This window comes from Aptenodytes forsteri, unplaced genomic scaffold (assembly GCF_000699145.1).
Source record: "Aptenodytes forsteri isolate BGI_AS27 unplaced genomic scaffold, ASM69914v1 Scaffold195, whole genome shotgun sequence".
In the NCBI taxonomy this organism is placed as follows: domain Eukaryota; kingdom Metazoa; phylum Chordata; class Aves; order Sphenisciformes; family Spheniscidae; genus Aptenodytes; species Aptenodytes forsteri.
The window spans coordinates 2,483,696-2,508,537 of NW_008795317.1; the positions used below are offsets into that span (position 1 = coordinate 2,483,696).

Sequence of the window (24,842 nt, forward strand, 5' to 3'; positions counted from 1 at the left end):
TTTTTACGCTGAGGGTGGTGAAGCACTGGCACAGGTTGCCCAGAGGGGTGGTGGATGCCCCATCCCTGGAAACATTCCAGGTCAGGTTAGACGGGGCTCTGAGCAACCTGATCTAGTTGAAGATGTCCCTGCCCACAGCAGGGGGGTTGGACTAGATGACCTTTAGAGGTCCCTTCCAACCCAAACTATTCTATGATTCTATGCTTCTAAGTCTAGGGAAAAATAAAACCCAAAGCAAACAAACCTGCTGCATTACCATAGGCATCTATTTGTGGTGTAGCTACAGGGCTTCTTCAATATTGCTCCAAAAGTCAGACTAGAACTCTGTTTTACAAGAAAAATGTACTTGCCCTCTGTCTGAAATGACAAAGATGACAAAATTTCTAATGAAATATATTTTAAAATATATGGTTTTTTAGCAGAAAGAACTTACTCAAGAGTCCCCACAAATTCCCACTCACCTGCCCCTCACTCATGTCTAATATTGTCGAGCTATTTTTTCACTTGCCATAATCTAGGTTGTCTAAGACATATCAGTTCTGTGTGTCCTTCAGTGTTATGGGGTATCAAACTCTTTGTTGAGATAAAAAGCTCTATGCCATGTCTCCAGCGAACTAGCTTTTCCTCATATTTCAAGGGAAATATGCCATGCTATTAGAACTAGATTAAAAGAAACCGGAGCTCAATTACCAGACAAGCAGTTTACATTTATGATCTGGAAGCCAAACAATGTCTGTGCTTTACTTGAAATATAATAAAGAATGGAGAGGCTGTCTGCTCAGTAGCGTTGATGAGGAATATGCTATTCTGTAGTAACTCTAGCATTTTAAATTGAGGACTCCTTAGTTTGGAATTTTGTCATTACTTTTCTACACAAATGAGCTGTAAGAACCACTGAAATTAAAAACATTTCATTTAGTTTGTAATTTCTCATTACTTTTCTACACAAATGAGCTGTAAGAACCACTGAAAGTAAAAACATTGCAACAGAATGATTATTTTAAGAAACAGAAATTGGTAGCATGACAAATTAAGAGATAAACCCAGAAAACTAATTATTGTCATAAAGGAAAAAGATGAAATCCCGGAGTATGCCCATAACATTTTAGGTAAGTTATGTGGAAACAGCAAGAAGCACAGTGAATTCACCGTTGGCCACTACTCCCTGTGAGACCTGGAGAGTACCAATAAGGCAGGAGGTTAGAGCTACCAGAAAGAAACCAAACACAAAAATTACAACACGTAAAAAGCAATGCCAGCACATCAAATTCAAGCAAAGTTACGTGTAAGAAGGTTTTCTCAGAGCATCTCATAAAACACATTTAGCATTTTAACACTCCTTTTCTCTGTTTGAAAATTTGAACATTAATTGTCAGACAATATTCAAGGCAAACTTCTACCTTACTTGAGCACACAGATAATCTCAGACACTTGATCAACCCTTAAAAGCTGCTGTGTATAAATTAGTGTGTGCTCGTTACCTCATGAGTTTTCCCTCAGTTTATGGTAAGTAAAACAAAAAATGGCAGAGCCATTTTAGTTTAAGATTTTGTATATTTATGAACACACGTATCTATATGGATCATGGTTACATCAGTGCTAATATTCAATGCCTATATAATGTTCTGCTTTTACCTAAACAAAACTGTAGCTTAACATTGGTCTAATGAAAAGGTATGTTTTCAGCTCATTTTAATTAAGCAAATGCAGTAATGACCATGTGAGCACTCCTACTCTAGCTCAGTAAAACTGATGCCAACAATGGCGTAAGCAAACCTGTTTCTAATCTGTTCAGGGTAAACTAAAATACTTAGTCAGCCTCTCTTTACGACAGCTCTGGGACTGTGATTAAAGCTTCTTCAAAAGCAAGTACCTGACTACACTCATAAAATAAACCTGGTTTATCCTCATTACCTGAAATTAGCCTACGGTAAAATGATGCCAGGCAAGCATTTTACCCTTCTTTAGTCAACGGGAAGACAGTTGTATTCAAACTAATTCTGTGTGGGTAGATATTTCAATGAATTTGAAATGGAAACTTTGAACTTGAAATTACCCCATTGTAACTGGAGCCAGACTGAGGTTTTAATGAAATATAAATACCGCATTTCTGCAGCATCACTAGGTTACCTAACCTGAGTATGTGGGCATACTGGAAAGGATCCAGTAAGAATTATGAGACCTGGAGACAACATAAAAGAAAGACTGATGGAAAGACACATGGAAAAAATAACGGAGGGGTACAGTCGAATCTGTAAAAGGCCACCTAAAAACAGAAGGAAACAATCTGTCCCATCAGCTCATAGTGGCCCGGGAAGGAGAAGAGTTCCCTGTCTCAGCAAAGCTCGGGTTGCCTGACAGGGATGCTAAGAAGGGCGGGCTCTGGCAACCTGGAGCAGTCTGGAAGCCCAGCGCTGGAGGGCCGCAGGAGTACCTTGTACAAGTACCTGTCCTAAGTTACATAGGTATAGGATGCGTATGCTGCCTTGGGGCAGTGGGTAGCAAGAACGTCTGCTTGAAGGTTCTGCCTGGGCCTACTTAGCCAACTCCACCTGTGACACAGAAGGAGCACACTCAGTTACAACCATCTACTCAGTGCATGTTTTCAATTACATTTTCTGGTGTATGATGGAGCATCTGCACTCAATTCACGTCTCCCTCTCCTCAACCGACACATTCATGTATAACAAGGAGGAAAATAACACGTGTTCAATCTACAGAGTCACAGACTGGTAAATCCTATATATGTACCCAGTGAACGAGTGAAATGATCCTATTGGTTCACTGTTTTCCAGAGATTTTCAATGATTAGGGCAGCATAGTTTCACATAGGAAAATTGTCATAATTATTACACCACCAAGACAATGAATGAAGGAAACCCAATTACAATACACCACATGTATAAGTTTCCAGAAGTCTTTTAGGAAGGTGATTCACAAGAAGGTACTGAAGAACACCAAGTAGTCCAGTAGAAAAACAAAATATTTTGAAAACAGAAAGAACTGTCCACAGACAGAATGCAAAGAGGAAAGATCAATTCCTTTCTGTGAAAACTAGCAAGTTGGGAGGCTTGAAGATTTCACATTGGTGCTGTTTGCTTCAATAAAACGATCTGGAAATTCGTTGAGGAGTGAGATACATAATTTCAGGTGCCATGAAGTTATCAGCTTCTTCACGGAGCCTGCAAATGACTAATGAAGATCTGGTATTTCTTACACAGTGGGGAAACCTGCTCAGTTCCCTACAGGAGGAGGGTGAATGATGAAAGTAATGCAAAGCACTAATGCCATCTTCAACAGATACTGTACCAATCCAGTGCTCAGAGTTAAAAATTTGGGTATGGTGTTTGCAGTTCACACAACAATCCTCCCTGCCCCTGTAGTATCTCTATAGATATTTGGTAACACCTTTGTGAATGTAATTTATTATACTGAAATCTCCTTTTGTGCTTCTTAAATCCCATTACTGATTTACTTCCTCCTGAATACGTTATCCAAAAAATAATGCTAGCAGTGCCAAATACATCATTAATCATTTGTATGCTACTCAGTCTCCTCAGGCAGTTGTCTGCTCTTCAATGTCCTCAAACTATTCTTATTCTCCTATATCAAGACACGTTCAGAGTGATACTGGGATTGGGGCGGGGGGAGTGACCCACAAAACCCATGATATCCTAAACGGTCACAGATCTGTGACAGCTATTGCAGGGCAGTATTACTGTCAGTCTGCCAGTCAGCCAAGAGTGATAGGCCACCTATCACACATCCTCTAGCCCAGAGGGAATTCTGGTGTCTTTCAATGAATGCCAGTAAAATCCGAAACTGTGAAAAGGAACAATCTGACAAAGAATTAACAAAAATAAAAGTAGTCACAAAAATAGTCAAGCATTTAATTCTTTCCTGGAAAAGACTAAGAAAAAGGATTTAAATATGAACAAAAGAACAAAATAAGGGCAACATGCCTGCTTTCATGCCTTACAAGTACACTGTCTGCTAAACACAAAGCCTCACTAATGTCTTGGGGAATTTCAGCAAAATGTAAGTGTTGATGAAGTCAAACTCGTGTACGTTTTCCCAGAGTCAGCTCTGCTAATAGTAATTATAATAAAGGCTCTGGTTTGTTGGTTGGTTTGTTTGTTGAGGGAATTCAGGAAAGAACATACAGAAAGGGATATTGCCAGGGACAGTATACACTTGTAAAAATTTGAGATGGCTGAATATGGTTTGGGTTTTGTTCCAGATGACACTATTTTGTAAGAAAGGACATACTTTTTGATCCTTTCTAGGGGTTTTTCTTTTTAAGGGAAATGAAAGATAAATACAGCCAAAAGGTGTTATACTTTATGGTGTTTCACTTCAAAATGGTGGACATAGCAGAGAAACAAGTCACCCTACACGTGATAAATGAGTATTTTTTGGTTTAGAAATAAAGTAAAAAGGTAAAAGAACAAATGGTCAGGGGTAGCACAGCCAGAGTAGGTGGGCTTTACATCTTTTCCAGACCTTAGCTGGACTTTATTAAACTATGGTAGAGTCTACTGCATTCTGTAGTCTCTAGCCTGCTGACAGCTGTTGTGGGTTATCAATTTCAGCAGAAAGTGGAAAAGCTTTACAGCTGCTCTAACCTCTACCAGCAATGAAAATGTTGTCTTTATTACCAGGGAGTCCAAAGAGCTGTTTCTCTCCTGCCCACCCAACTTCTTTTGAGAGAATCGACTTTGACAAGGTTGAACCCTGTCTGTTTCCAACTGTAATGGACATGAGAGCTTTGATTGCTGAAGCAACTTTTGCAGGCTGGGTACGTTTCTCTAGGTGACACTAACAGTGACCATAAAAGATTCAGTTTACACTTCAAATAAAAATCAGCATGCATGCAGTTCATAAGCCACATTAATGCACCCTGTGCTTTGGCCTCTCAGTACATACAACACAAACAAGGGCTATAGTCCAACATCAAACCCAGTATTAACCCAAACTAAAGCTTTTGCCACAAAAAGTGGTCTTTCAAACAAAGTGTTCTTGGATATCAACTGGATTTGTTAACTGGAATTCATGGTTATGTGCTGTTAGATGTACTGAAAAGGATTAAACTAAGAACTGCCTTGATGCACTTCCTTAACACTGGCCCCACAATCCTGCAGCCTCGGGAGATGTCCTTTCCAGATGACTGTCAACTGTCAAGAGAGAGTTGCCAGCAAAGCCAGTCAGAACAGCCACAATGATTGAAAGTGTTGAAGAAGAAAAGAAAGGAAAAAGAAAAAAGAATCCTTCTAAAACTTGGAGGAGAGGGGATGAACAAGAATTCAGACAAAGTCAGAACAGCACTTCCTTGGATATATTAGTATCTCAGGTGACAGATGCCAATAATTTCACAGGTTTAGATCTTCACCAGAGGGTCTGAACTGCTTCTGGTGCTACACGAGTCGATTTGTACCTAACCCTTTATACAGCATTAAAAAAAAAAAAAGAAAAAAAAAAAAGGAAAGAAAAATGCCCCTAACTCTACAGTTCGTACTAGCTGCGTTACAGTGCCAAGGTCAGATACCTTGCTCGGGTTATCCTTGCCAGTTTTGTCAGTGCCAGCCACGCAAGCTAAAGCAGCCACCCGTGAGATGTGAATCTGCACTCTGCTTTTATAGATTGAAAGTGTTGGTCCATATTACATTTTTAAGTAGGTATAACTTATTCATCCAACGGAATGTGCTCTTGCAGCGAGTTGCTGATCCCACTGGTATCTTGCACTGCACGATACACCGTCCATGTTCCTTGTGCTGCTTCGCAGTGGGACTGTCTGCTCCACAAACCAGTCCAGTAAAAGGAACTGGACAACAGCTTTTCCTCAAGAAAGAGTGAGAGCCTATGCAAAAGCCATGGAGGAAATCTGCAAAGACAGAGTAGGCTTCAATGCAGGTCTCTCTTCAAGGTTTATTTTGCATGAATTTGCAGTGTAAAGAAATGCTTAGGCCAGACCTTTTTCTTGGCTGGATCTGCCTTGTTTCCATTTCTGTTTTTCTGTCCTCCCTCATAGTCATTGTCTTCTTTTAATCTCCACTGGAGCTTAAGAAGGAGCTGAGAACACAGCTCCATTCCTTCAGAGCAGCAGTCAAACGAATACTAATTAGCTTTTGTCTTTTGTTGTTCTCAGCTTTAGTTGTAGTTAAGCCAAAATATCTGACTCCTCTGTCAATAGCAGAAGAGTGCAGAGACCAAACACATATTTGTAAGATAAAGAAATAATGACTGCTCCCTTAGTTCCATAAGACAAATTAAATCCTGCTGTTTCAGGGAGGTGTAACATTATGTACTGCCCTATGCAATTATGCAGTACTGCCCAGCACTTATGTCCTGCCCTATGCATGAGGGTATTCACCATAGTCAAAGTCAGCAACACATTCAGTGACCAGATTTTCAATGAGGCACAAGTAGCTTTCATCCCTGCCAAGACCTTCCCCAGTCCTACTAAAAGAGAAGCAAAAGGACTGTGTTTACACAATCTTGCCCCTCCTAGTGTGCACTGCTCAGACTGAGGTGTGTACTGGCTCTCACTTTAACAAAAGCTTTTGCTGTCCTGCACTCTCCAGACCTGGCCTGTTCCTTACGCATTTTTTTCCCCGAGCATCTGGTATTGGGTGCTTCTGATACCACAGAAGACAGACCTTCAAGTGTGCCAGGACTGGCCGGTGTACTAAAACTCGGTCCACATGACAGCGTGCCACAATGCTGAAATAAATTTGCAGTTTTTAAAATACTTTTGAGGGTCTTTAGCCACAGCTTGCTTATAATACCTGAATTAGTACCATCTAACTAACGAATACTACTTTTCTCTGTTTCTCCTGGATGCTCATCCAAGAAAAATGAAGACAGACCCTCAATGTCTAGCATGAAACTCCTCCTCTCCACTGGCAAGGTTAGCCATTATCGGTGTATCACATGGCTGGCCTGCAACAAGATATTAATTATAGAGCTCAAGTTATAACCATTAAGTTTTCATGGAAGGAGGATTTAGTGAATAGGACTCATGATTCCTGATTTCTCCATCTACTTGTGCCCCAGACTTAATATGCAACATTGGCCAAATCACATTATGAGAGTTGTATTAAACTGGGCACAATAGGTGCCAATAGGTTACAATAGATTAACACACCTCAGTGAGTACTGTGAGGGCTTTTGGCCCTTAGAACATTTTGGGTTCTAAATACAGTAATCGGCTCTCATAGAATTATAAGTCAAATAATGTTAAAAGGCTCTTTGGGGGATGCTGATGGTTTTCCATCAGGGCTCTAGCGATGGTTTTTCCATGAGGGTCTCAATGAACCTTCTTTTGGCTTTACATGCCAACTCACAGGGGCACTTTGCTGTATTAGTCATGCAGATCTGTTATTTCTGATGAAGTGGTAATCAACCTGTGTAAGAAAATGCTGGAAAACAGAATCTCATTCTGCTAAGACATCTTTAGTAAAGCTAGGAATAAGATCAGCTAGAGGGAGACTGCTTTTGCAGGAAGTAATATTGAATCCCTAACTTTTTTCATAGCTTTTATGCAATAGCTGTAGTCTCAAATGGCCAAACTATTGACAAGAGGAGGAGTTCAGCGTCCAAGCTTATTCCACTGCTAGAGCAGTCTGCAGACCCACCTTGATACTGCTGAGTTCCTGCTAAACAACAGCAACTTTATCTGAACCCTTCTTCCCAGTTTGTATACCAGAGGCACAGAAAAAACTATCAGGTGGTACAAACTTTCAGTTGCTCCTGACCTGGAAAAAAATTGAACTTAAGCTAAGGTGAAAGACCGTACTTGCCATTAGCAATTCTCTAGAGTTTTTCAGTCATTTCATTTTCCACATTTCTAATCAGTCTACAGGTTGACTGTTCTTAAACATTTAAACATGCTATTTGGGCAGGAATGAGAAAACTGTCTTCTGTCTCCATATTGGAGTAAAAAAATAAGATATCCACATGTTTGACTTCATCTGTAATGAACAGTGCCCGTGTCTTGATGATTACCTTGTCCACATGTATGTTTTAATTTCTGATTTCTCACACAAAATATAACTGAGGCAGTTTTTATATACAGCAATGAAGGATTATATAAAACATTCTCAGCTACATGCAACAGATGCTAGAACAAAGGTCACTGTTTTAAGCATTTTAAATCAAAAGCAATAGCAACTGGGACAACATTAAGCTTTTCTGTTATGCTGGTTTTCAACTATTTACATACAAACTATTTGTTAAATAGAAGATGCCTTCACTATAAATATTACTAACAGAGAGAGGGGTTGGCAAAGCATTATAGTCACAATATTCAAGTTTAAAACATTTTCAATTATTTGTAAACTATTCCTCACTGTAGGATGCATACTAACCTGCAGGTAATGGAACAATATACTTACACTTTTCTTTCAATGTTAAGAACTACTAAAGAAGATGTTTTTCCATCTGAACAATTCAACTACTTCAATAACACTTTACTACTATTTCTAAAGAGACAAACAACCCTCTCCCACAACAATACTCCACACAAGTACCATGATTTGAGTTTTTGTCCAATCTAGATGCAAGATAAATCTTTGTTCAGACATAAGAGTCCCACCTTTGGGCGAATTTTTATGGATTATTTGTATTACAATACACAAGTCATTCTTCTCCCAGGATTGCTTCAAAGCCTAAGTTAGAATTTGCACAAGGATTATTATATTTGACAGAAGGCTTAGCTGTGGGTCTAATAAAAGACACATGGAAGAGGGCAGAAGTAATAAAAATTATTAGTCCACTGTTTTTATATGGTTAGGAGCATGGATGTCAACAATACAAAAACCCTATCATGTTATTTATCAGTTTTCACATGCAAGCTGCAAAAATAAGGAAGTAGCTTTAAAAAAAACCTATATTATATATATAAATATATATATATAAAATATAACTAAATCAGTTATACTAACAACAGCATATTTTCTGCTTAAGACGTTTAAATACTGGTGTGCTACTCTGTAGCTACAAATGAATCACACTATTTACTGCTAACTAGTAGAATGGGCAAGAATGGTCTGGCAGCTTGACAGGGATTTGTGGGGGAAAAAAAAAAGACTCAGGTATCTCAACAAGTGTCAGAAATAAAATGGATCTTGTTAAAGCATGGAGGGCTAAGACATTTGTATCAGGCTTTTAAGCTAACCAACTAACAGTGCAAACTCAACACCTAGGAAGATATCCACAACCTAACAAGTCACAACTGGGTATCAGTACATGCTCTCCTTATATTAGGAATTTTAGAAATAATAAGTGAGAAAAGGGAAAGATAAAATGGAAGACAGCTTATTAAATAAAAACTACTCTAATATTAGAAGTCCATTACTTTCTTGGAAGAAGTGTTCTTGAGGAATTTCTCTGCTCTGAAACTTATAATCATTTCACTACCGAATGCACAGCAGGCATCAGATGTAATTTGTAACAATAACTGGGAATGCTTATGATGATTCTGACTTTACAGCTAGATTTAAGACATTAATATTTCTTGCATTTATTTAGTCTAGTATCTCAGCTACATACTGTTACTTACACACATACACACACTAACAGAAAAATGTGGCATTTCTAGGATTATTGAAGTTAAGTCTGGGAACTATGCCATTTAGTACTCTAATTCTATCTAGTCTCACAGAGCTTAGGTGGACTTGGACCATGCACTTCAAAACCATGTATTCAAATGGTCTTAGGAAGTCACACACATGATAGCACCGGAGAGCGCTGTACCCCAGGGGTGCAGCCTCTGCAGCAGACAGAACTGAGGTTTTACGAGTTAGAGACAGACATCTCTCCATTTTCTCAGGGGAAGACAGTGCCCAAAGAGATCAGAACAGTAGTAGAGCCACATTCCTCCCTGCTCATCCATCCTTTACAGGTGCCACACTGGACAGCAAGACCATCAATAGAGTAGTATAACACTGAGCAAAAAATCCTAGCTGTTTAGGAAGGAAACACACTTCTGCCCTCATGGTGCTTCCTTAGGGACATCAGAGCTAAGTTTGCCCCACTGTACGGTGCCATTTCTCATAGGGTTTGACCAAGTCCACATAAAGTTTGATATATTCCAAGTCAGGCATGAATTTAAATCCCAACTCCGCACAGTTTCAGATCTTTGTGGGCTGGGACCAAGTGCACTAAGAAAACATGCCACAGCATGCAATTTAGTAAGAAACGTAATGACAGGAGCTAGAAGACATTTCACAGAACTGTCAGCGTTTATGAGGGCATAAGTCTATAAATTTTGTCAAATATGGGTACACTGTTTCACTCTCTCCCTCTCAACGCCCCCCCCCCAAAACCAAAACCCTACCCAAAAAAAACAACAGTCAAGACAATGAGACAAGGCCTAATCAAATCAGTCAATTTTTTGCAGGATCCCTGTACTTTCAGTTTTCCTATTCTTTAAAGCAGTGGCTATTTAAGGATGGTTGAAATAAATTCATTCAGAGATAAAACAAAAGATGCTAAAATAGTCTGAGACAACTATCTTTCTTTGTGAACCTAGAACAGAATTATAGACCAAACAGCATTAGTGTAAAAATGTTGCCTACTTATGCAGCAGAACTGTGCTATAGTGTAGTAAAAACTCCTGTCAAGCTACCTCGGTGAGAAAAATAAGCTCTTAACTGCTTTTCATTCCTGTTGCACAGGCAATGCAACTTTTAGAAGAGGATCTCTAAAGAAGGGCCTCCTCTGTGGCCCATGCACCTTCACAACAGAATTGTTAAGAACATCTCTGACTTTGCTGCTAGAGAAGCAAGAGCCAGAATGAAGACAGCTTGAATTTCCGATCTCAAACTGATACGCGGGGCTGGCATTTGGAAAAGAAGTGTCTTTTTTTCCTATAAGCTGAGAAAATTTGATCTAGCAGGCTCCAAGTGGCAGTAATCGTGGAACCCCACAATGCTGTTTTAACATCACTTTTCAGGAAATAAACAACTTAGAAAGTTGTCATGAAAGTCTCAATGATTGCAAAGCTAAATAACAGCTGGTGTTCCAGTTCCTGCTGTCAGGTAGTTACTTTCTGTATTTGGGAACTGTTCTCTCAATGGGCATTTCAAAAAAAGTGAGAGAGTCGGGACTAGTTCAAATCTGAAGACAGATTAAAGGAGCTGACAGAAGGAAGAAACAGGATTCAATGATGAGAAAGAAGTAGCTGTTACAAGACTCCTGGAAATTTCTGAATAAGGGAAAAGAAAAAGATTGCATCATTCTTCAAAGAACTTTTCTCGGTGGTTGCAAGTCTTAGCTGAAATTATGGCTGTTACTAATCAGTGACATACATGCCACCACATCCATGAGTTCATTTATGTATAAATTTCCCTATAAGCATAGCGACACCGTAAGTATAAAACAGCAATTCAAGTATTTTATACCAGGCTACGTTACTATGAGTCATTGTGAGACTTTTGCTGTGTATGGCAAAAAAACAGGGGAATAAGAAGGCAAAACTGTGAGTGTCCTCTGCCCTCTTAAGGTTCTTGGCTGGGCTATTTTGCATGACAAGAGCCAGCAAGTGCAATGGCAGGGAAGAGAAACAGTCATGGTCAGTGTGGGTCACTACACTTCTTCCTCTGCAAGAAACGGCCAAAATTGTACCCTCAACACTGAGGCTGAGTGGGGCCTGGAGTGGAAAAGAAAGCCTACAGTCCTCAAAAATTACTCTTGCTGGTCATGCATGACAAAAAAGAGCTGGCATAACCACAGCCACACTCCCATCTTCCAGTGTTCCTTCTGGAAGCAACAACACTGCTCCCTCTGGCAGCCCTCAGCCCCAGTCCCTGCTGGTTAATCTACAACTCACAGGGGAAAGGAGGAGCACTATTCCTGCCTTGTTAGTAATTCCCAAAGAACAGTTTCAAGAAAATGTCGTTCCAAGGGTATTCCTACACGGCCTTTTGACATGTCTGTCATTGGACTTTATGTACTTCATGTGCATAAGGACTCAAAAGAGAAAGACATTTTAGAGGTGTTACAAGATTATTTTTTTTAAAAAGTTGTCCCACGAATTTTAAAACCAATCCCACCTTCTTACTTGTTTAATGAGCTATAGGAATTACAAGCTGAATTACATGTTGACAAGCAGTCATGACGTCACAGCAATTTTAAGCTTTTTGAGACAAAACCTAGTTTTATTTTTTATGTTCATGCTATGCGTAAGACATAAAGGGTCTGCACATTCAAAGTACTTCAGTCTCTGAAAGACTACGCTAAAAACAGCACATACTGATCTGTTACACCAGCAGAACATGCATGTTTGGCAATATCATCCATTCCAGCTTCCACACTAAACACATTGCTACCAGCAAGGTTACATCTCTAAGATGGACTTGGCCAACCCACTACACCAACTGCTCATCATACCATCCTACACTTTATTGGCATCATTACAATGATAAGAAAAATGTTGTATGAACCTTGCCCAAGTCATTGAAAATCTGGGGGCATTTTGCCCGTGATCAGCAAAGCTCATTAAATAGCACACTTCTTGTCTTTTTATAAGAGTTACAGATTGCCAAGAAGGCAGCCACGACGTAGGAACAACTCCCCATTTTCTGTGTGCAGTGTAGTTTACTGAGTTCTGTAAGTCACGCACAACATAATGCACAACAGTAAACTCTCCACATGCAGTCATAGCGTAGAGCATTTTTGTACTTGTACATGCCATAGGTAAAATAAAGGCTTTAACATGGTATATGACATGTAGGTTCTTTGTGACCAATTCTGACCCTGCAATCATATTGATCCCGGCAGACGCGTCTGCACATGTTCTGGGACTTTCTGGACAGAAGGATCTTTCTGCATTGATATGATTGTAGGATCAGGTTCTAAGACTGTAAAGACAAATGGTAAACTATTGAGATTCAACAGCAATAGTTGAATTTAAACATAGCAATGCTCCAACGGTTTTCACATAGAACGGAGGCTCAAACCAACATGATTCAACAGAATATGGCAGAATATGCTTTATTGTTTCAAGTCTAAAGAAAACCCCCCAAAACGTGAATATTTGCTTTTTTACAGCGCTCATCCTTTGGGAGGTGAAGGGGAAAAAAAAATCACTGCCTCCTTATTACTGCAGACCAAAATTCATTTTTTCTTGGTATTTTGCCAGTTCACTTCCCAATGAACAGCACCCACCAAGCAAGGTCACATAAATGATTGTAAAAACAAGTATCCTTTGTGCTTGAAGAAGAATGAATCATTTGGAAAAACGTGACATCTTCAGTACTATTCCTGCCACTATGCAATATTTCTCTAAATTATGCAATCCATCAATATAGCATTCATAAATGTATTTCTGGGAAAAATGACCTTAAGTAAGTTTCTGCATAACAGCAACAAGTGGGATTTCTCAGTGAAAGTGAAAATCTGGAGGAACAGGAATGCTGGAAGACCATATGCCAGCTACCCTACAGCAGAAGCTTCCAAACCCAAACAAGGGCCATCTGAAAACACAAACGACAACTCTGAACAGTCAATCATTGAAGTAGCCCTCCTTTTTCTTTCAGCTGCAAAGAAATTGGAATGAAGGCTTTGCAAGAGATGCACAGAATGGACAGCAAAGTATCATACAGTCACAGGGATGCCTCAGCTGACAGGTCTTGTGGCCTCCTTTGAGGTCCTTCGCTACATGATTTCATTCCTCCTGCACCTTTAAGCCCCGTCATAGCTAGATATTTACAGATATTGCTGTCATTCCTCCTGCACCTTTAAGCCCCTTCATAGCTAGATATTTACAGATATTGCTGCTACCAATCCCAGAAGTTGTTGAAGTGCAATATGGCTCCTAATACGTCATTGTATGTTATCTGGCAACACCTCAGAGTTAAAAAGTCCAAAAAAACCCTGTTTAATAGGAAGTTCTAACTACTTTGCTCCGACTCTTTTTGGTAGCTTCCTTCAGCCCTTAAAATGTGTTAAAACAGTTAACTAAGCTAACTAGCAATATTCAGATAGTTTCTTAAGGGAGAGATGCTGTCGTATGAACTGCTGATCATCCTGAGACGTTTTTCCTACGCTCATTATTGCAGCAAATGAGGCATATGATCAGCAACATATCTAATGGGTAGACATGATCTTACATGAGCCAGACTAGAGCATACAACAACCAATATAGGAGTGTCTCATTTTTTTGTTATTGACATCTCACACAGCAGTGGAGCGACACAGTAAGTAACTCATGGTTTTTAAATGATGTAGTTGTTGAATACAGAAAGGCATCTCAACCACTAATATACAAGTGATTTTTTGTAGAAAAAGGACCTATTTCACTGTCTTCAAAATCAAGGGCAAAACTTCTAAAGGTAACAGCGGTGCAGGATGATGCCTTTAAGGATCCTGATACCCTTTCAATTCTCAATTCATTCACTACGTGATTTACATAAAATGAAACAAATATAAGTTCTGAGAATAATCTTCAATACTGTGATATAGTGTAATTAGCAAGCAGCATCATTTTAATTAAATGTCATAAGATAATGGTCTACTGTTTCTGCCAAAACAAGCCAAAAATTCCAGATTTATGCATGTTACACCAAACGTGTTATACCAAACCCTTTGGTTCACTCAAACCTCTGAATCTTGTATGCCATTATCATGGAAATTCCCACTTGCAAATCAATGTCTAAGATGTCCCGTGAAACACAATCTGAGATAATGCTGCACAGCTGTGAAGTCCAAAGGCTTTCCGCCTCCATAAACTAGGTCAGGTAATCACCTAGTAGTGATGAGAAAATCTTACCTTTCCCTATAAATTAACCAAATAACTGAATTTTGATCAGCATAAAACCTGATTTAGCTTCAAAGCAAGCCGAAAGGGAAAACTGGAGGCAAAATAAAGGCTTCACCATCTTCAGTTAGTGAACAAATATTAGACATTCAGAAATCAGCTTTAGCTTTGCATAGTACAATTGGTTTTAAATGCTCTCAGAAATTTATGTAATGAAATATTCATATACAACACTATGCACTTCATCCTAAATGCTAGAAGAAAAAAGCAAGTATGAAACAGCAAATAATTTCAAACTTCTCCATGAGAGTATTTGTCGGTAGTTTAAAATTGCACCATGACTTCCACTAAGTTGCACCTCAGCCACAGCACTATGGGCTTTTTTCCCCCCATCAGATCATCAAACTCCAAAAAGAAACTGTTATAAAATGTTACTGAAACTGCATTTTTGTACATTACCATGGTCCTTAACTTACCGAATAAATACATAAATCCAAACAAAAATCCTGCTGTGCTGTATGCAGATTTCTCTTCCATGTAAACAGCTGTATCTGCTGATGAACGACCTAGAGAAAATGGCTTGGAATGGGTCTGGAGGCCATTCAGAGGTTCCTCCTACACCACGATGAAATCTATTTTCTACATTGCTTGACAGATTTTTGTCTACTTGGAGACTGTTCTCCAAAGATGGCAATCCAACAGCTTACCTAGGCAATGTTTCAATACTTTCCAGGCCTTACAGTTTGAAAGTTTCTCCTACCTCAACTAAAACTTCCTTGCTACATTTTACAGTTTTTTTTCTTCTCCTGACCTCACTGGTGATACAGAATAGCTTGTTAACATCTTCTTTGCAGAAACTTCTATGTACGTATTTCTCCCCTCAATACTTTCCTCTCAAACCAAAACAATGCCATTTATTTCAGGGTCATGGCTCCTAGACTTCCAATCATGTTGCTGTATTTCCCTCTCCGACTTCCAATCATGTTGCTGTATTTCCCTCTCCCTAATTGTCAGATGATCGTTATTTTTTTAAACTGCAGTAACCAAAACTGGACATATTTTAACTTTAACCTTCAGAATATCATGTAGAAGAGGTTATTTTAGACATTTTACACTGCTGTCAACGCATCCCGGCGTAAGGTCTATTTTTGTTGTAAGTAATATGACGCTGTTGATGCACGAAGTTTGCAATCTGGTAGAACAGTCAGGTACCCTTCATTGCAGGACTTCTGCCCAGCCAGCCGTTCTGTACTCCTGCGGTAAATCATTTCTAACCGAGGGTGAAATTCACTCTTAGCTGGATGTCTACTAAAGGACACCTTCTCAAAGGCTGGACATCCAATCTAATCTAAACTAGCCTGTACAAAATGCCTCTGAACTCAGTGAAGAGTGACAATGCATCTCATCCCATGCTAAGACAGATGTTTGTGAGATGAACTGCCCTCAAGAGAGACAACTCCTCACAATTTAGCAAGGTAAATTGGGTAGTTAAAGTACTGGTTTATAGTTAAGTTAAATGATGGCTGTCCGATTTTCAGACAGCTATTCAAAGTAAAATACGCCTGACAATGCACCGTGCGCTTTCCTCATTGATCTGGGCCCTGTTCCTCACAAACCAGAGAAAGAGCAGGAATCATTTTATACTTTTATCACCCAATATACTTGTGTCCCCTCCCAGCTTAATGCCTTTGGCTATGCTTGCTAAGATAATTCAGCCTTCTTAACCAAAAGCACTGCACAGCGCCGGTCCCAGGAGAGTGCCCTTCCAAAGAGAACCCCCCTTGTTGGAGCCTCTCATTTTGAAGCGAAGTATTAATTCCTTACTCTGAATACAGGATTAAAACCAGTTTGTTATGTAGAAGACATTTCTCCTGCTTTCTTATTAGAATGACACTGTCCCATATGAGAAAAGCCTTACTAAAAAAAGTCAAAGCAAATGCTTGCTGTAGGAACTTTTTTCTTCGTAAATAACTTATGGGGCCAAGCACTAAGGCTGGTCCGAACAGTCTGAGAACAAATTTAAGAACAAATACTCATACATGTAACACACACACACCCCTGCTCCCGTAATTTTGACAACAGTCATTTTAATGATGTACAGAAATCCATTTTAAAGCCAGATAAATTTAATTTATTTTTCACAAGATAAAAGCAAATGCTAAAAAATACTGCTACCTGGCACGCTCAAATAGAAACCCTCCTTGTCAGTGGTATGGGAGCTGTGGAAAGCACTGCCAAGGCACTGCAAAACAGTTCAAACATCAGTCAAGCAAGAATTCCGGGAAAAGAGAAGGGAAAACTATGGCATGGCAAGGGACATTGCAGCATCCAAAGCTTACAACATGTGAGAAACAACCTCAGCTAAATCCTGTTCCTAGAAAGCAATCCACAAAGCTTTGATAACAAAGGTAGCTCACTTGCATGGTCCTCCCTGTGCTGACTATGCTGTCCTGGGGTTTAACTGCTTTCATACCCATGTCCTCTCCTCCCCGCTCTCAGACAACTGTATAGATTTTTGATAATACTCAGTCTTTGCAAAAGAACAGAGTAGGTCCTCTTCAGTAACCAAAAAGCAAAACTAGAAGTGCATTTTGTAAATCTTCAGCTTCAGTAAAACTTCCTTTTAAGAGTTAGCCATTTTAAATTTCCATCACTGTCACACACATGCTAATGGAAAGCTGCTCTCCAAGCACTGTTTTTAGATATTATACAACAGAACTCCTAATTTCTGAGTGCAAAGTACTATATGCTGGGCATTTAGGGTTTTGAAATACTGATATTCTGAGGTTCATTTCGTCGCCAGACCTGAAAATGCCATGCTCAACACCTAAAGCTGCACCTAAACCTGGAGATCTGATTTCTGCTCTAAGATGCAATTTATTGCTTGAGTTTAGCATATATGTTATTGACTAATTTTGTTAGTGATCTACAAATGCCAATTATATTTACATTTATATTTTCTTCTTACCCATATATGTACAAATCTTTGTAGACATAATTCTGTGGGATTTGAACAAAGGAAAGGAACTGACTGTTGTTTGCAGCTGATGTGCAGGTGAACAGCTTTGTTTCCACAGCTCTCTATTCCTTACCTGATCTCTATTCCTTACCTCAGAGGGATTTTATGTCACACTATTGCTGCAGAGCCCTCTGCCACCTCCGTCAACCATTCTCAAGCCCTGCTGCCTAGGTTGCTGAGAATGTAAAGATGTCCTCCAAATGCAAATGTCTACTCTCTAGATTTGGTTTTAGAGTGGTGCAAAACCCTGCTTAGGTTTCCTAAACTAAGATGAACTTCAAACAGATCAAAAAGGTTTTAAATAGAGCAAGATTATTATTTTTAATATTTTAACCTGAAATTCACCAAGTATCTTCCCTCTTCTCAACCCAAAGCTAACAATTATTGACTCAAAGTAACTAGATACATATCTAGCACATCTCAGTAATGTACTGGACATTAGAACATTGCTTTGTCTACCAAGTGCAAGGACACAGATTTGGATATTATGTAGAGAAGAGGTTTGGGGGTCCCTTGCCAGATTTCTTGACTACTCTTCATGAAACACTGACGGGAGGTCAACATCTGTTCTAATCAAAGCTCTTCAACATCATAGTGCACAAGAGAAAATCTTCGTGCATGGGAACTTTATGTTGCTTGAATCACACCAGAAAAATGTGTAAAAATAAAAACCCCAAACAAACACCCTCCTGCCCCACAGAACACTCACCCACTACCACCACCCTTACTACTTCAAACAAGTCAAGCATATCCCCATTTAATTTTTTATGAAGGTAATGGCAAAAACTTGAGCTGAAGACAAGCAGCTAGATCATCTCATCTGTCCTTGGGCTGACAAAGGAATGACGAAAGAGTCTATATTGTAGTATTTAGTTTAGTCTAAATATATTAATGAATTGGATTCACCAGAACAGTGCAGACTATACACAAATTTATTTATCTTTATCTTTTAGCACTGTACTCTCGAAATATATGTGTAGATTTTTGTTACATCTCCTACAGACCAGCACTTCAATTTACGTTAAATTGAAGACCATCGTTCTGAATAGTCCTTCTGGATTTGACCAGCCTTCAATGCTCAGCATTTATTCCATAGTAGGAAAACCACAATGGAGCAGGAGTGTTGATGCAATAAAATCTTAGTGGATGTTTCAGTTTGTACACGTGAGTTGTCAGAACCATAATGCAGTAATAGAATATGCTCACAGTCATCTGTGTAATCTAAGGATACAGGCACATAAAGCTTAACACTGAGATTTCTACTAGTAGAGTATGAGCTGCACTAAGCAAAAGCTTTTACGTTCTAAAAATAAAGTTAATTTGATTAGCACGTCATGGAAACAAAGTTGCAAATGACTAAGCTAATTTGCTATTCCTATCTTAGACACCTGGTACCTAATACTGAAGTAACTATATGTACTCAAGTTATATGCAGAGCAATAGACTAAGCTATTGCTATTCCTATCTTAGACACCTGGTACCTAATACTGAAGTAACTATATGTACTCAAGTTATATGCAGAGAGCTAGACCAAAGAACTATTAAAAAAACCCCATGAAACCAATGAGGGTTTGAAAAAAAACCCTCATTGAAAAATGAAAAAACAATCAATAATTGATCTGGTTTAATTAAATACTGTTCTACTTGCTAAAACATTGTCCTTCATCAGATGCAAACCCCAGCATTCTGCCAACTGCTAACCCTTCCGAAGAGGGAGGTACACTTTCTCCATTTCTAATATACAAATTGTGTTAAGAAAATAATTTGCATGAAGCTATAAACCTGAAATGGATAATTTCACTAGTGCTTTTTTTTTTAATAGATAAGAAGTGATGTCTAACTTTACTTCCAAACTTATTCTCTCAGCTATTTTTTTCTACTGAAACTATTAGCCAACTAACTGGGAGGAAACAATTTAAGAGAAAATGAAGCCTTTTTAAGGAAACAGAAAACAAATCTTTTATGTTTTAAGAGCAAAAACCAAACATGAGCAAGTATTTCACCCCATCTTCCCTGCCCAGTATTAACAAAAAGCTTCACTGTATTTTATGCTAAAAATGTACCTTTCTTAGGGCTGTTTGAATGGTTTTTTGCTTGAGCTCAGAAGAGAAATCGTTCGGTTTATGTACATAACTTACTCTTAAAGAGTTTCATTATTTTGGGATGCTTAAGTAGGACCTTGGAACTCCAGAGCTTACCTCTAAACCACTGCAAGGAACAAGAGGAGAAAACACTGCATGAAGGAGCAATAGACAGTGGTGGTCTTTGTAGGAGAGCACTTCTAGGCACAGAAGCCTATTAGTACTTCCCTCGTGAGGAAGAAATATTCTTCTACAAGACCTTTATTTGACAATGTGGGGCTCTGGCAGCAATAACCACCGAAGAAGAAAACTGGTCCTGCTTACACTGTGCTCTGGCAAAAAAATTAAAGCTGGACTTGTCTCCTGAGTCAGCTCACAGCACAACGCTGCATACTGCTTATTCAGCAACACCACAGGCTGATACTGTCACCCAAGTTCCCCTGTCCTCAAACCTTGTCCTCAATAGTCAGAAGGTTTGATAACAGATCTACTACAAAAAAACTTAAGGTTGCTCAATTATGCTGTATTATGCAGATCTCATTCACTAACCTTCCACAGAATCTACGGGGTTGGCTTTAGTACGTCTGTTCTTACTGACGTACATGAAATGCAGGGCAGAAAAAAAAAATCCAACCTGGCTAACTTGTCACACATTTATTATTCAATCTTCGGTGATTTCACTGACAGAGAAGCCTGATAACTCTCTTTCTAGACTTGATGGGAGAAGGGCAATGTTTCTTTGCAGTCACACAGCCTGCACAGTTATTTAGATTTTGTCAGACAGATTTTGGACGGTTTTGAACAGAAACAGAAAAAAAGTTACTCCCAGTTAGTGCACTGAAAGAACCTGGCTCAGCCCACCCAAGGTAGTATTTGGAAAGTTCTGTTATCTAGAAAGCATATAAAAATAAACTTGCCTTCCACAAAGATCCTGTTCCAGTAGATTTTTCCAACGTGATTTCCTCCAAGAAATACTAGATTTGATAAAATCAACATTGAAGTGCTAACAGATGCTAGAACAGCATGAAGTCGACGACGAATTCTTGGTGAGAAGAAACGCTCCTGAGGGGCAAAACAAAAGGTACAGATGAAGTTAACAACACCTACAATTTTTCAAGCAACATTAGAAAAAGACGTTGTAGTTACAACAAACAGCTTTTATACAGAAGTTCAAATCCTTATGGAACAGAACCCAAAGCTTTTAAAATATCTAGCAGAACTCCCACCAATGCCTCTGAAGTTTGGGTAAGACCTCACGATAGAAAGCAGTGCTGAATCGTAATTGAAGTTGGAGGGGACCTCTAGAGGTTACCTAGAAAGGTCATCAAAGCAGGGTCAGCTAGAGCAGGCTGCTCAGGACTGTGTCCAGTCAGGTTTTGAATATCTCCAACGATGAAGACTGCACAACCTCACCGGGCAACCGGTGTTGTCTGAGTACCCTCACAGTAAAAAAGATTTTCTTACATTTAAATGGAATTTCTTATATTTCAGTTTGTGCCCATTGCCTTTTGTCCTGTCACTAAATACCACTGAGAAGAGTCTGGCTTTGTCTTCTTTCCCCCTACAATTAGGTATTTATATGCATGGATAAGATCCCCCCTGAGCCTTCTCTCCTCCAGGCTGAACAGGCCCAGCTCTCTCAGCCTCTCCTCTTATGGCAGATGCTCCAGTCCCTTCATCATCTTTGTGGCCCTTTGCTGGACTCACTCCAGCATGTCCATGTCTGTCTTGTAGTGGGGAGCCCAGAACTGGACACAGTTCTATACATTCTATGTCTTAATTCTTTTCTTATTAAATGTACTCCTTTATGAATTTTTGCCGATGGACGTAAACAGTAACAACATGCTTCTGGGGTGGATAATACTATCCAATAGGTTCCAATATGGAGTAAAGCACTTCAGTACAAAACAAACAGCATCAAACAACTTCAGAAGTCATTAATGCTTTGGTTGATTAATAAGACTTCACTGAAAGATTTCAGAGTCAGATCAGAACTGGTCATCGCAATGAGTCTTAATAAACAGATACTTCCATACGAAAAAAAGATTTAAACACACATGCAATCCCAATTTTTTTTTTCAGTGCAAATATTACTGCTCATGTTTGAGAAGCGTAAATATCTGTTGTAAAGTTTTTGGTACTGTTGTTCTAATGATACAAATAAAGCACGTCTCTCTCCACCATATACTAGTTTACATTTTTCTGAATCTATATTTTGCATTATCACCTGAAGTGTGAGTGCAGCACAGAGACTGCAAGAAGATGGTGAAAGAAGGATGAGAAAGTTTTAGCTTCCTCCAACATTCAGTTGTTAGAACAAATTTTAAAAAGCATTACAGCACATCACAAGGAAATATTGTCTCATTACTGCATAAGGAAAAATATCTTGTTCATCATGGCCCCAGGCTGCAAGCCTCTTTACATAGTGCCTGAATCTGCAAAAGACTGAATGCTTTGTGTGAAGGGATAACCATTTGCCAGGGCATGGGAACTAAGGAAAATATCAGGAGCTGTTCAGCCTTCACGTCATAAACATTGATGTTGCAGAAAACAAAAGTCTTGTGACTGCAGCATCAAAAAAAAAGAGCAGTAATTAATCTTTAATAGCTGCATCCAGACCAGAATTCATGCTCAGATACCCGAAACAACATAAACACATGCTCAAAACAGACCTAAAAATACATTCCTAGACAATTAAATTGCTAGTTTTGTAAGCATCGAAACAAATGTTTCAACTGCTAGATTATAAAGTGACAAAACTTCAAATAAATGACAGTTACAAGCATAAAAATACAATTTTAACTTATTATTGCAAAGTAGATCTCTGGTAAATTGAATGTTAGTCCCAGTCAGAACTATATCTAGTGTATGAGTCAGTCTGAGTCAGCACAAAAATGAGGATAGATAAGCTTCAAGGAAAAATACTCTGTATCAGGCCGTATGTGCAATACAGCAATAGTCAATCTTCCATACAATGCTATGAAAAACATTCATTTATGAAAACAGAGACTGAGATTTTTCTCTGAAAATTCTGGATGAAAACTAGGGCATGAAAGGAGAAGGGTAGAGAATATAAGATAATTATATAAATATTCACAGACACCGACAGTTACTCAGTGAAACAACTTTTTCCCTTCCTAGTACTTTGCATCTCCAAAGCTGCCCAAGGACTTCCACAACATTCTCCTTCAGTTCACACACAGGTAGAAGATAACTTAAGTTTGTCTCCTCCTGAAATGCACAGTATGAATGCATGGTCCCATATATGAAAAATTTATGCCTTTTCAGAATGCGTAAGTGTATGCACACAGAGAAATTGTTCGAAATCTTGCTATTAAATTCACGTTAACAACCAAGTTTAAATAAGGAGCAGTTATGATCATGCTAGCTTGAACTTTTGTGTTAAGAGTCAAACACCCTCTTTTTACACCATGCTAATTAATTCTGATTGAGCTGTAGCTTATCTATAGAGCATAGTCTACCATCAGATTTACCTTTCACTCTCCCTTTGTCTATCAAACTTATTCGTCAACTCTACAAAGAAACAGTTTTAATTATGAAATTATTATGCTATTTAATGCTTTTAACAATATGTTCCATTGCAACAATACAAGCAGCTGCTATGAATTTGTGATGTTTCTCTGGGTTTTGGTGCTGTCTCTTTCTCTATCCTCTTTTCCTGTCAGAAATACAGCCAGAAGATAAGAGTGGCAAAAGAGCACCTAGTGTTAAAATGACAACGAAGCTGTGGCTGCCTGGCTGAAACCCTTGTAGTGCATCCTTCCTCAATGCTCCATCTTACTGTAATCTCGCATCAATACTTCATCATACTTTACTTTTAGTAATCACGCCCACCTCCCCACACACTGAAATAAATGGACTGTAGCATTTAAACTACACAAAAAAATAGATATATTGTCAAGATACTCAGTCCAAGGGCATGCGGCATGACATAGGAGGTGACTTACAAAGGTTGGCTCAGGCCACCTTTCCTAGAACTGAATGGAGTTTGGGTTATTATTCCAATCCAATTCCTGCTGTAAACGAAGATCAGCCTCACACATTTTTGCCAGATGTTGGGAAAAATCTCTCTGCACATTGTTCGGTCAAGCGAAATTGGCTACCATCAGATCTCTCTCAACTGGGCCTTCTCAGTCATCTTAGAAAAATAAATGATACTATCACGTAGTGAGGTACCTTGAAAAGTAAATCTGTGTATGTGTTTGAGAGGGGTGGAAAAAGACAGGTGTGAAAAGGATTTGCACAGTCCAAACACTCCCATTCCTAAATCCATTTCCAGTTACACATGCATGTCACATTTAACCTCTAAGTGAAAACAAGCCAGAAATAGGAAGACTGTTTAATGGCTGGTTCTTGAGAAAGATAGCTTTTGAAGGACAACACACACGAGAATAGATCATTTAGGTGAGAATTAAGAGTCAGGTTAAAAGACATGGTGGAATTTTGAAGTCAGAGAGGATGTGAGAGAAAACACTAATTTCATTTGCTTTGCAAGGTAATTACACCACTATGAGCATGAAACAAAACAAACATGGCAGGAGAAGTGGCTTCAGAGAGCACAGCATCATTTAAAAGAACTTCTCTCTAAAGTGAGTTAGAGCTAATCAACAATATGCAAGCATTTTCACTGATCTACAGGACTGTGTACGACGATATTACTGAATGGCATGGAGAGATGAAATTGAGGGTCCAGGAGTGTTTTTCATAAATGCATTTACATCTCCTAGCTAGCCAACTACAAAGAGAATACTTTGGGGAATACTGACCAGAATACGTCATCTACCCTCCCATGTGGAAGTTGAGGAGACACCTGTCCTGGTTTCGGCAGGAATAGAGTTAATTTCCTTCCTAGTAGCTGGTACACTGCTGTGTTTTGGATTTAGGATGAGAACAAAGTTGATAAGGCACCGATGGTTTAGTTGTTGCTAAGCAGTGCTTACACTAGCCAAGGACTTTTTAGTTT

The 24,842-nt window shown here is 39.0% G+C and overlaps 1 protein-coding gene across 1 annotated transcript in view; it reads right to left on the reverse strand.

Annotated features, from left to right (window-relative positions):
* The window catches only part of HHAT (hedgehog acyltransferase), a 156,964-nt gene that overhangs the window by 37,599 nt on the left and 94,523 nt on the right, over nucleotides 1-24,842 (reverse strand). Inside the window, exon 12 of the mRNA XM_009279631.1 lies at nucleotides 20,776-20,920. Coding sequence (XP_009277906.1) covers nucleotides 20,776-20,920 — 145 coding nt within the window. The remainder of the gene's footprint in view (nucleotides 1-20,775; nucleotides 20,921-24,842) is intronic.